This window comes from Mauremys mutica, chromosome 22, assembly GCF_020497125.1.
Source record: "Mauremys mutica isolate MM-2020 ecotype Southern chromosome 22, ASM2049712v1, whole genome shotgun sequence".
NCBI classification, from domain to species: Eukaryota; Metazoa; Chordata; order Testudines; family Geoemydidae; genus Mauremys; species Mauremys mutica.
The window spans coordinates 6,041,642-6,054,054 of record NC_059093.1 but is presented as its reverse complement, the minus strand read 5'-3'; the positions used below and the strand labels follow the sequence as shown (position 1 = coordinate 6,054,054).

Here is a 12,413-nt window from a genome sequence, read left to right as displayed (position 1 = left end):
AGTGGCGCCGCTATGGCGCCCATTATATACCTCAGCTGGCCCGTCCGCTCCTCAGTTCCTTCTTACCGCCCGTGACGGCCAGTTGGAACTGTGGAGTGCTCTCTGTCCTCCACAGCCCTAGCTCTCGCTACTTCTTGTTGTACATAGTTTGTTTAGTGTTAGTGTAGTTAGTTCAGTAGTTAGTTAGTTAGTATTTTAGGTAAGGATAAGGGGGGTATTTCCTCCCTTCCCTTCCCCGGTGCGGGCTCATGCCCAAGGCACCGGGCTTTAAGCCCTGCGCAGCGTGCCAGAGGCCTATGCCGGTTGGTGACCCTCACGGCTCCTGCCTCCGTTGCCTGGGCGAAGGACACCGCACGGACAAGTGTGCTATTTGTTCAGCATTCAAGCCGCGGACCCGTAAGGAGCGAGACATTCGCTTAAAGCAGCTCCTTATGGAGGCGTCCCTCCAACCCCCGGCACCGTCCGCGCCGGCACCGAGGGCGCCATCGGTGCAGAGTGCACCCGCGGCACCGAGCCGTTCCGGCACCGCGGCCCCGGTACCTAAGCCGGCGGCTAAGAAGACCCGGCACCGCTCGCTTTCGCCTTCCGCCAAACAACAGCTGGCGAAGGCAGTGGCAAAGGCCCGCACGGAGGACGCCGCGTGAGTAGCAGCGGCCGTGCGTAAAACGTGCCCTGGGCCCTCGACTCCGGCACCACAAGCGCCGTCGAGTCCAGCACCGCCACGCTCCCCGGCACCGACCGTGGTTGAGCCAAGGCTGCCATCGACGCCGGAGACATTCTCCTCCGCGCGTGAGCTAATCCGGCTCATAGAGGCACCGAGCCTCCGGCCCCCAGCACCGCCGGTGCGGGCTGTCGTCTCAGCGGGGAAACCAGCCAGAATGACACGGCCCCCCTCTCTGGGCGAACGGCACGGAACGCGCTCCCGGTCCTGGTCCCGTTCCCGGTCCCGACGCAGGTCGCCGTCCCGTCGTTCGGGATCTCGACGCCGTTCCTCATCACGGCACCGAGCACCATCCCGACGCCGGTCCGAGTCCCGGTACCGCTCTCAATCTCGGTACCGGTCGCACTCCCGGCACCGATCCAGGTCCCGGTCACCGTACCGTCGGTACCGCCGGAGGTCTCCATCCCGGCACCGTTCACGGCACCGCGACTCTCGGAGTCATTCCCGGCACCGCAGATCCCGGTCCCGGTCGAGCTCCCGGCACCGGTCGAGCTCCCGGCACCGCGGTAGCCGACGGTCACGATCGCCGTCCCGCTGGCGATACACTTATCGACCCTCGGCGGCGTCGGCGGAGGGACTCCCGTCTTCAGCGGCTCAATCCCTCGGCACCGCCTTGGCCATCCCGCCCAGCATCGGTGGCCTCCGGTGCGGATGACACCACCCACCGGTTGCCGACCCCGCAAGGACTCCATCATGAACAGTGGAGCTACTGGGTCCCCTGGGCGCATCACGAGGTGCAGGGCATCCCATTTCCTCTGCGGGATGTGACCACCGGGACCAGGGTCCCCGAGGCGACAGTTAGCCGCCCGCCTCCCTCTCCTCCGCACGAGCCCCCCGCTCCTGCGGACCGCCAATCAGCCACACCGCACGACTCCGCGGAGGCTCAACCAACAGCCCCGGCGCCTGAGCCAATTGTGCAGGGCATATCTTCATCGTCCTCGCCAGACGAGGCGGTGGCAGGTGCTGCGGCCAGCGAACCCCCGCCCATTGACCTTCGGGCCTTCCAGGACCTGCTTCGCCGAGTGGCGACGGCCATGGGTCTCCCCGTCGCAGAGGTCCAAGAGGACGAGGACCCGATCACCAACGTGGTGGGCGCGGACGCTCCTGTCCGAGTGGCGTTGCCCTTTGTGCGGACAATTCAAAAAAACGCCACTACGCTCTGGCAGACCCCCGCTTCCATTCAACCCACAGCACGTGGGGTCGAGCGTAAGTACTCAGCCCCCCCAACGGGCTATGAGTACCTCTACTCCCACCCAACCCCGGACTCCCTGGTCGTTCAATCCGTCAACGACCGCGAGAGGCACGGCCAACCTGCCCCTGCACCCAAGTCCAAGGACGCCCGACGCATGGACCTGCTCGGCCGTAAGGTCTACTCCGCAGGGGGCTTACAAATGCGGATTGCAAACATCATGGTCCTTCTCGCCAGGTACGTCTTTGATATTCTGACGTCCCTGGCGAAGTTCACGGAGCTCCTGCCATCAACATCCCGCCAGGAGTTCTCGGCCTTGCTGGACGAGGGAAAGAAGTCCTCCAGGTCCTCTATCACGGCCGCCCTCGACGCCGCGGACTCCGGGGCTCGGACCTTAGCATCCGGCGTGACGATGAGGCGCATCTCCTGGCTGCAGTCCTCCACCCTGCCGCCGGAGGTGCAGTATACCCTCCAGGACCTCCCCTTCGACACCCAGGGTCTGTTTTCCAAAAAGACAGATTCTCGGATCCAGACCATGAAGGACGGTCGCATCGCCATCCGTACGCTCGGGATGCACACGCCGGCGACGCAGCGCAGGCCCTTCCGGCCGCAACCCTCCCGCTACCAACAGCGCTATCGGCCATATGTTAACCGGCGACCGGCCCAGAACCGCCGTCGTCCGTCAGGCAATCGGCGGAACCAGGGGCAGGCCTCGTCCAAGGCCCCCCAGGGGGCCAAGCCTGCTTTTTGATGGGACGCTCGAGGATGGCCCATCTCTCTCCCTACCGGATCCTACCCCCTTATTTTACAACCGCCTTTCCCATTTCTTTTCGGCGTGGTCCCAATTAACAACGGACAACTGGGTGCTGCAAACAGTCCAGTCGGGATACCGCCTTCAATTTGTTTCGCCCCCGCCTTCCCACCCACCCTCCCTGTCCCTCTTCAGGGACCCCTCTCACGAGCAAGTCCTCTTACAAGAGGTCCAGACTCTGTTGAGCATGGGTGCCATAGAAGCAGTGCCTCAAGACAGGCAGGGCAGGGGATTCTACTCCCGTTATTTCCTTATCCCCAAAGCGAAAGGCGGGCTACGTCATATCCTGGACCTTCGCAAGCTGAACAAGTACCTGCTCAAGCCCAAGTTTCGCATGGTCACCTTGGGGACCATCATTCCCTCTCTGGATCCGGGAGATTGGTTTGCCGCCCTCGACATGAAGGACGCTTACTTCCATGTCACCATCTATCCCCCTCATCGACGTTACCTCCGATTTGTGGTCGGCAACACCCACTACCAGTTTGCTGTGTTGCCGTTCGGTCTCTCCACCGCACCGAGGGTCTTTACCAAATGCATGGCAGTGGTTGCCGCAGCCCTCCGCCGTCGTCAGATCCACGTATACCCGTATCTAGACGACTGGCTGGTTCGCGGACAGTCTCGACAACTCGTGATGGGTCAGATGGCGGAGATCCGGTCGCTCTTCCGGCGGCTCGGCCTCCTCATCAACGCCGAGAAGTCCACTTTGATTCCTTCTCAGCGAGTGGAGTTCATCGGAGCGGTCCTCGACTCCACCATAGCCAGGGCCTGTCTCCCTCGCGCCCGCCACCAGACGATGGTCGCCTTCATCATGGACCTAGTCACCTTCCCGACCACGACGGTGCGCTCCTGCCTCCGCCTCCTGGGCCACATGGCGGCATGCACGTATGTGACCGCGTACGCGCGGCTCCACCTCCGCCCGTTCCAGTCCTGGCTCGCGTCGGTGTACCGGCCTCATCGAGACCCCATCGACATGGTGGTAACGGTCTCCAGTGCGACCCTCGAGTCCCTCCGATGGTGGCTCGACCCGGAGATCATGTGTGCCGGGGTCCCGTTCCACCCTCCGCGCCCGTCCGCCACGCTCACCACGGACGCCTCGGCGCTCGGTTGGGGGGCTCACCTGGGCGATCTCCACACCCAAGGCCTCTGGTCGACCCAGGAGCTCGCCCTGCATATCAATGTCCGCGAGCTGCGAGCTATCCGTCTAGCCTGCCAAACTTTCTGCCCCCACCTGCAAGGCCGATGTGTGACAGTGTTCACGGACAATACAACAGCAATGTTCTACGTGAACAAGCAGGGCGGAGCACGCTCCTCCCCCCTCTGCAGGGAGGCGATGCTCCTGTGGGACTTCTGCGTGACCCACTCCATTCACCTGCAAGCGTCTTTTCTTCCGGGAGTGCAGAACACGCTGGCCGACCGTCTCAGCAGGTCGTTCCTCTCCCACGAGTGGTCCCTCCGTCCAGATGTCGTCCACACAATCTTCCGGAGGTGGGGGTTTCCCCAGATAGACCTATTTGCCTCCAGGGAGAACAGGAAGTGCCACCTGTTTTGTTCATTCCAAGGTCGCTCGCCAGGCTCCCTGTCCGACGCCTTCCTCTACCCCTGGACGGATCGCCTCCTCTATGCCTTCCCTCCGTTCCCACTCGTGCACCGAGTGCTCCTGAAGCTTCGGAGGGACAGAGCCACCGTCATATTCATAGCGTCGGCCTGGCCGAGGCAGCACTGGTACACCCTGCTGCTCGAGCTCTCCGTTCGGGATCCCATCCCCCTCCCGTCGTGGCCGGACCTCATCACCCAGGACTTTGGCAGACTCCTCCATCCGAACCTGCAGTCCCTCCATCTTACAGCTTGGTACCTGAGTGGTTGACCCACGCGGAGAGGGACTGTTCCGTGGCAGTTCAGCAAGTCCTGCTGGAGAGTCGAAAGCCTTCCACTCGCTCCACTTACCTCGCGAAATGGAAGAGGTTCGCGCTTTGGTGCGATCAGCGAAGCCTGAATCCATTCGTAGTTCCGGTACCTACCATCCTCGAATACCTTTGGTACCTTAAGGAGCAAGGTCTTGCAGTCTCCTCATTGAGGGTTCACCTGGCAGCAGTGTCCGCCTTTCGTCCATCGCTGGAAGGTCGGTCCATCTTCTCCAACCAGATGGTTTCCCGCTTCCTTAAAGGCCTGGACCGCTTGTACCCGCCGGTGCGGCGTCCTGCCCCGACCTGGGATTTGAACCTCGTCCTGGCCAAGCTGATGGGTCCCCCCTTCGAGCCCTTGGCCACGTGCCCCCTGCTCTACCTCTCCTGGAAGACAGCTTTCCTCGTCGCCATTACATCCGCGAGATGAGTCTCTGAGCTTCGCGCACTAACGGTGGGTCCACCTTACACCGTCTTCCATGCTGACAAGGTACAGCTTCGGCCGCATCCGGCCTTCCTCCCCAAGGTGGTATCGGCCTTCCTTCTCAACCAGGAGATCTTCCTCCCGGTCTTCTTCCCGAAGCCGCATACCTCGCCTCGGGAACAACAGCTTCACACCCTGGACGTCCGCAGGGCGCTTGCCTTTTACATCGAGCGGACGAAGCCTTTCCGGCGTTCGACGCAGCTGTTTGTGGCCATCGCCGACCGCATGAAGGGTGAGCCGGTCTCCTCCCAGAGAATTTCCTCCTGGGTCACTGCGTGTATTCGGACCTGCTACGAGCTTGCTCGCGTGCCGCCATGCCGCCTCACCGCTCACTCGACAAGGGCGCACGCCTCGTCGGCCGCCTTCCTGGCCCATGTCCCCATCCAGGACATCTGTAGAGTGGCCACCTGGTCTTCTGTACACACCTTCGCTTCCCACTACGCATTGGTGCAACAGTCTCGAGACGACGCAGCCTTCGGCTCCGCGGTATTACACTCCGCCACGTCTCACTCCGACCCCACCACCTATGTAAGGCTTGGGAATCACCTAACTGGAATGCATAGGAGCAATCACTCGAAGAAGAAAAGACGGTTACTCACCTGTAGTAACTGTTGTTCTTCGAGATGTGTTGCTCCTATCTATTCCAGACCCGCCCTCCTTCCCCACTGTCGGAGTAGCTGGCAAGAAGGAACTGAGGAGCGGACGGGCCGGCTGAGGTATATAATGGGCGCCATAGCGGCGCCACTCCAGGGGGCGCCAGCCGGCCCGCCGGGGTTGCTAGGGTAAAAAGTTCCGAGATGCCGTGCACGCGCGGCGCGCACACCTAACTGGAATGGATAGGAGCAACACATCTCGAAGAACAACAGTTACTACAGGTGAGTAACCGTCTTTTCAGTCAATCTTAGAGCCCACAGGAAATGCCCCTGGCTTTTGGCAGCAGCAACCTGGGCTGTATGGGTCAGGCCAGGAACTGCAGCAGTATTGCCTTGAAAACTAGGGAATGGTTAGGCCTCCTGGATGAGAAGTTATTAGGTGCTGGAGCAGAGGCAAATGCAAGAAAACTCTTTGCTGCCCCTTAAAAGAACGTAGAGCAACAGGCAGGTAGGGGCTCCTGGGAAGCAGTCCTGGAGTTGCAGGTACAAGGACTAAGATGTACCTGCCAAGTGACATGGGGATCCAGGTGTAGGGTGAGGAGTGTGAGTGTGATCCAGGAGGCCCCATGTGAGTGTCGTGGCCACTGCCCCTCCGTCTCTGGGGGTGAGAAGGGTTCCCGTCCGCTGCCCCTCCAGGTGGGGGGTGGTGCATGGTCGGAGGGGCTCTTGTCGTGGTGTGCTTTGGGCTCCAGATTGCCTGAATCTGCTTCTGCCCATAACTGGCTGTGAAGCTGTTGTTCTGCTGGAGTCTAAGACAACGGGTGCGAAAAGAGTGGTTGGAGAACTGGAAAGGGAAAATGGGACTCTCCGGGGCCCAGGGAGGGGCTGAGATTGCTGGAGGCGGGACACAAATTTGTCTTTTGTCTCACTGCAGCTGCTTCCGGGGCAGTTTTACAGCAGGCCATTTGCTACTTTCCATCATATCAACGCCTTTGAAGATCAGGGCTGTGTGGTCCTTGACCTCTGCTGCCAGGATGACGGAGGGAGCCTACAAACTTACCAGCTCCAAAACCTGCGCAAAGCTGGGGAGGGTCTGGATCAGGTAAAACCCCTGCCTCTGTGTCTGTTGTACGGGACCTGCTGATCCCAGGCTGGCTGAGCTGAAGGCTGGGAAATGCAGAGGGAGGTTTACGCTCCTTGGAGTTAGTTGGCCTCGTTGATTTGTGGGTGACTCTTATTGTGGGCGAAATGAGAATGTTTCGTTGTTCTAGACGCTGCAAACTTGTCTCTAAGTAACAATGACATTAATCCAAGGAAGGGTGTGGAAAGAAGGGCCAGGGGAATGGCCAGGAGGAAGGAATAGGCAGTGCTGGGCGGGAGGGAGAGGCAGAGTGGATGGGACAGTCGACAGGGAGTCAGGAGACCAAGCGTCTATTCCTGGCTCGGCCACTGACCTGCTGAGTGAAGTTGGCACTACCCCTCTCTGTGCCGGTTTCCCCTCCCGTTCTTTGTGTGTCTTATCTACATAGACTGTGAGCTCTCCCAGGCAGGACTGTTTCTCACTGTCTGTACAGTGCCTGGCACAATGGGGCCCTGATCTCGGCGTGGGGTCTCTAGGTGCTATGCTAGTACAAATCATCAGAGAGCAGGGAGCCTTGGAATGGGGGGAAGGTCAACAGGTGTTTGCCCCACCCCAGGGACTGAGCTCAGCAGCCCGTTCATCTCTCTCTCTCCCCCTGTAACTTCCTGTCTTCCTAACAGATCTATAACTCGATAGCCAGAGCTTTCCCCCGCCGCTTTGTTCTACCACTGAATGTGGATTCAAGCGTGCCCGTGGGGCAGAACCTCAGCCCCTTGTCCTACACGTCAGCGAGTGCTGTGAAAGAGGTGGATGGGACGGTACGTCTTAGAGGCATAAATAACTACACTGAAGGTTGTGTGCGCCCGTATTGTCTTGTGCTGTGATCTTTTTAGTTCTTGCCACCTAAGCAGAGTCAGGCTTGGTCTGTACGTGGATGGAAGTCAGTCCAAAGCACTGTGTTGCTGGAGATGCCATCTTTTAGATGAGATGTAAAGCCAACATCCTGACCACGCATGGTTACTAAAGGCCCTGTGGCACTGCACTTTTGGCATGAGTTGGGGTGTTAGCCCTGGTGTAACTGGCCAAATTCTGTCTTTAGATCCCAAAATTCACCCTGCATTTTCAGTTGGATACAAGATTGCTCTTTGCCTCCTTCCATAAACTGCTGTGTAGCTGCAGTGGGTGGTTAGTCAGTTCCCGTCTTCCACCCAGAAGCAGAAGGGCTGATTCAGGGCTGTGCGGACACATTGGCACTGTTGGGAGGCCTGGGTTTGCAGTGCAGTGTGGATGCTCAAGCACGGACTTGGACACACCAATTCTGCAAGCCCAGGTCTCGCAGACCTGAGCTTACTGTGCAGTGTAGACATAGGCCCAGAGGTGGAGGAGCAATCCCTGGATCAGCTTGTCAAGTGCTTTAGGATCCTGCAGGCTGAAAGGTGCTGTTCAATGCACTGGAGTGCTGATGCTGTTACGGAGGCTTTCCTCCTTAGCTCAGCCTTATGGGCCCTTTTGAAACCCCCGAATGCTGTCAGTCTCTTCCTTGGGTGGAGTGGATAAGGGACCCAGCATGGTTCTGAGATGGGCCGGCTAGAGGTGGCCAGGGAACAAAGCCAAACATTTCATCTTCCCTGTAATAGCTGGGTAGCATGTGGATGAGACCAGTTAGGGGTTGAAGTGCCTGTCCCAGGTCAGGGCTCAGTAACACCCCTGTGCTCTGCTGCTTGCCCTAGGTCTGGTGCATGCATGAAAATCTCCATTCCGAGGACCTGGAGGAGGTAGGGGGCATGGAGTTCCCCCAGATTAACTACTCGCGGTGCAATGGCAGGAAGTACCGCTTCTTCTACGGCTGCGGCTTTCGGCACCTGGTGGGGGATTCGCTGATCAAGATGGATACAGAAACCAAGAAAATGAAGGTGAGACAAAGTAGGATCTTCTTCTTTAAGACCCTGGAGTTGTCCCCATTCAACGACTCAGCCTGTGAACTGGCTGTTGTGTGTTTTCTGTCATCCTGCAGCCCAGGCAGCTTTGTCACCCATCAGCACTGGGATCTTTTTAACAGGGGGGCTGGGAGTGGGCCCACACTTCCATTGTCTGCCCTGCACGAATGTGACACCCTTTGGGTCTCTGGACAGACCAGGGCAGGGGAAGGGGGCTTGGGTATGGAGACAGGATCAAGATGATCTTAAAGGGTGTGGTGCCACATTATCACCATGAACACAGCATGGGAAACGTGTGCACTAAAAGATTGTGTGCAGGTGCTAAGTGGTGCTGGTGGCCTGTGGTATACAGGAGGTCAGACTAGCTGATCTGGTGGGTCTCTCTGGCCTTAAACTCTATGACTCTAAAAATACAGTGAAACCTATAATGTGGAGGTGATGCTTCCAGGGCACCTGGAATTCTGGCTTTTGGGGTCTGGGGCAATGAACATAAAGCTGGGGTGTTCTGCTCTACCAATGTGCAGTATGTAACTAGGCAGAGCTTATACTGACCCACACTGGGACAGATTTTAATCTCTAGGCCTGTGATGTGGGACCTTGAGTGGCATAATGGGTCTGTGGCAGCTACAAGGGTTTCCCTGCTTTAGTGGGTTTAAACCCCAGACATGAATTTCCTTTTCAACACTAATAGGCTAACGGGCCAGAGGGAGTTGGGGTTTGTCTGAAAAAAATCCTCAATTGGATTTAATTCAATGCAAATTTGTGTGTGGGATCTTATTTTAGAAAAAACTCACCCTGTTTTCATTTAGCTTTAATTGGAATGAATTACCTTCTGCTAAATCACAACAAGGGCGTGTTTATGGTGAAATAAGAATGTCCTCTCACAGAGGCATCGAAATGATGAAAGATATGAATTAAACCCAAAGTAGTTATTCTGTTGCAAGTTTCTATAGACTAGGACTATGTCTACACTACAGAGCCTATGCTAGTGTAGACGCAGTGTGTGCTCACAGGAGGAGGAGCTCTGCCGATGTAAAAACACCAGCTCCCCAAACGATGTTAGCTGCGTTGACAGAAGTATTCTTCTCTCAGCATAGTTGAGTTTACATTGGGGTTTTTGCCTGCATTGCTGGGCTGCTGCTTGTGGTTATTCCCATCTCTGACTGACATATATACACATTTTAGAATATAGACTGAGGCCTTATGCGTCCAACTCCTATTGATAGTCGCTAACAGCTGGGACCTTAATTCCTCCTCCAGGCCTCTCTGAAAATCCCAGCGCACCTTTTTATGTAAGATTTCCCCAACCTTTAAAAACACGAGCAAGTTCTTTATTGAACACTACAGGGATGGTCAAGACTTCTCCCTGAAAATTTGCTCCCTCTCATAATCTGGCTGGGAAAAGCCTCTGGAAGCTCTAAATATCACAGGGTTTTGAAAAGGCTCTCTCTGTGCAGGAAGAAACCCGTGTTGGGCTCAGTCCAACCTGGCTTTGGAACAACGGTTCATTAACTAACGATTTGTATTACTGTAGTCTCCAGAGGCCCCACTGAGACCAGGACCCTATTGTGCTAAGCACTGTACACACACGCACACTCTCTCTCTCTCTCTCTCTCTCTCTCTCTCTCTCTCTGAGAGAGTCCCAGCCCTGATGAATAGACAAGACAGAAAAAAGGAGGGGGGATGAACAAAAGGTGAAGAGAATTGTTTGAGGTCATAGAGCAAATCTGTGGCAGATCAGTGCCCTACCCACCAGAGCACTAACAACTAACGTTTCAGCTGTAATGACTTCGTGATTTTTTTAGTACGCTCAAGTACGTCTCGTACGTTCCTTACTGTTTTTGACAGCTTTCAGAAAAGGAAAGGTGATTTCTCTACTAATTGGTGCTTTTTTTATTTCGCAACATTGTCTCCCTTGTATGTTATTGCTGAGAAATCAGAACAGGTGAGTTAATTTCAGTTACCCTCCCTGTACTGCATGGATTGGCAATGTCTTCATGGTTGTAGCAAATTTTACAGGACCTAGAAAAACCTGGTGCAGGCTTGGGCTTGCTTCTGAATTTATAAAGAATTCCTATTTTAAAAGCAAACATCAGATTAGAAACTAGAATCCAGAAGACCCTCCTGCAGATCATAATAGTTTCCATGTTAGGAGTAGCTGGGTGGTTTGTTAGAAGCAGCCAGGTAGTCCATTGGACTGGGCTAGAGAAGACCTGTGTTCTGTTGCTGGCTCTACCATTGACCTGGTGTGTGACCTTGGGCAAGTCAGTTCAGGACTTAGTTTCCACCCTGTGCCCAGCTTGTCTATTTAGCCTGTCTTTGATGCAGGGCCCATTTCTCATTGTGTTTGTACAATGCCTCATATGATGGGGCATCGATCTCAGCTGGGAACTTGAGGTGCTACCGGAACAGAAATGATGAATAATAATATTCACGTTTTTGAAAACTCTCACAATCCTTTAGTGTTCAGTAAATGACCCTCTCCTGTTTAGAGTAAGTAGTGACACTGCGCATATGAAAGATTGGAGGGAATGTCTCAGTTGTGGTCCTCTCTTTAATGCTAATCTTCTCTTTATCTACCGGTGGGAAAATGTCTGTCTCAGTCCTGCTCTTGATTTATCTAGCTCCAGTAGGTGTGGGGAGAATGGGAAATGCTTGACTTCTTGTTCACCTTGGATGATGGTCAGATGGGGACACTCAGGGCTGCTTTATTGCTAGGCTGTCATTTAAAAACAAAGCAAAATCCATTTGTGAATTAGGCATCTCACTGTGCCCAGAGCTGGTCTACACCCCCTTTGTTCCCTTCCGCATTCCTTCCATTAGTTTGCTATCCCCACTTCATGCATCTTGTCTTAACTGAGAGCCAATCCTGCAGGAAGCTCTGTGCAGGCAGCTCCAGTAAGTCAGTGGGGTTCATCATAGGCACAGGGACCTGCCTGAATGGAGCTTTACTAACGTCAGTAGGTCCAGCTGCATGGAGCTAGTTGCAGGATCAGGGCCTTATATTGTAAGTTCTTCAGTGTTGCGTTGCAGTGCCTTTCAGGCGGGCCCGGACAAAACCCATCAATCAATGTGATTGGTAGCCAAGTCATTTATTTCTCTCTCCAGCATGCTCTTATATACAATTATAACAGGCAATCAAGCAGTTGCTAATTGGTTAATAAAATACACACAAGCACAGCTGTAACTTTATAGGGTAATTATCATTCTGTACTGCTTTCTGATTTATTATCCTGTTTACTGCCTACTTGGCAGCAAAAAGCCAGCCCAAGGCCACTTAGCCTCTAACAAACCCAAACATAACCATGTGCCAAATTCCCACACTTCAGGGCACAAGGTGTCTCCGCATTTCTGGACAATACAAATGGGCCTTGATCCTGACTCGGGTCTCTGGATATCAGTAGTACCTAAATCATAATAAAGTGCATCTCTTCTGTCTTTTTTTTTTTTTTTTTTTTGCCTGCTAGATTTGGCAAGAGGATGGATTCTATCCTTCGGAGCCTGTGTTTGTGCCAGTGCCTAAAGCCACTGCAGAAGACAGTGGAGTCATTCTGTCAGTTGTGGTCACACCCTCGCAGGTAACTCATTCTCACGTTTCACAAGTAGCAAGAAACTGTTGTGTTTATATGGCGGTTTTTAAATCATAGAATTGGATTTGGTGCCCTGTAGAGGGCAGTCTCAACACTTCATTCCCCA

At 55.1% G+C, this 12,413-nt stretch overlaps 1 protein-coding gene across 9 annotated transcripts in view; it reads left to right on the top strand.

The window, feature by feature from the left end:
* The window catches only part of LOC123354764 (beta,beta-carotene 9',10'-oxygenase-like), a 64,189-nt gene that overhangs the window by 49,790 nt on the left and 1,986 nt on the right, over nt 1-12,413 (top strand). For all 9 annotated transcript variants that reach the window (XM_044996954.1, XM_044996945.1, XM_044996946.1 and 6 more), the window contains 4 exons: nt 6,634-6,801; nt 7,461-7,598; nt 8,511-8,693; nt 12,185-12,295. In XM_044996954.1, coding sequence (XP_044852889.1) covers nt 6,634-6,801; nt 7,461-7,598; nt 8,511-8,693; nt 12,185-12,295 — 600 coding nt within the window. The remainder of the gene's footprint in view (nt 1-6,633; nt 6,802-7,460; nt 7,599-8,510; nt 8,694-12,184; nt 12,296-12,413) is intronic.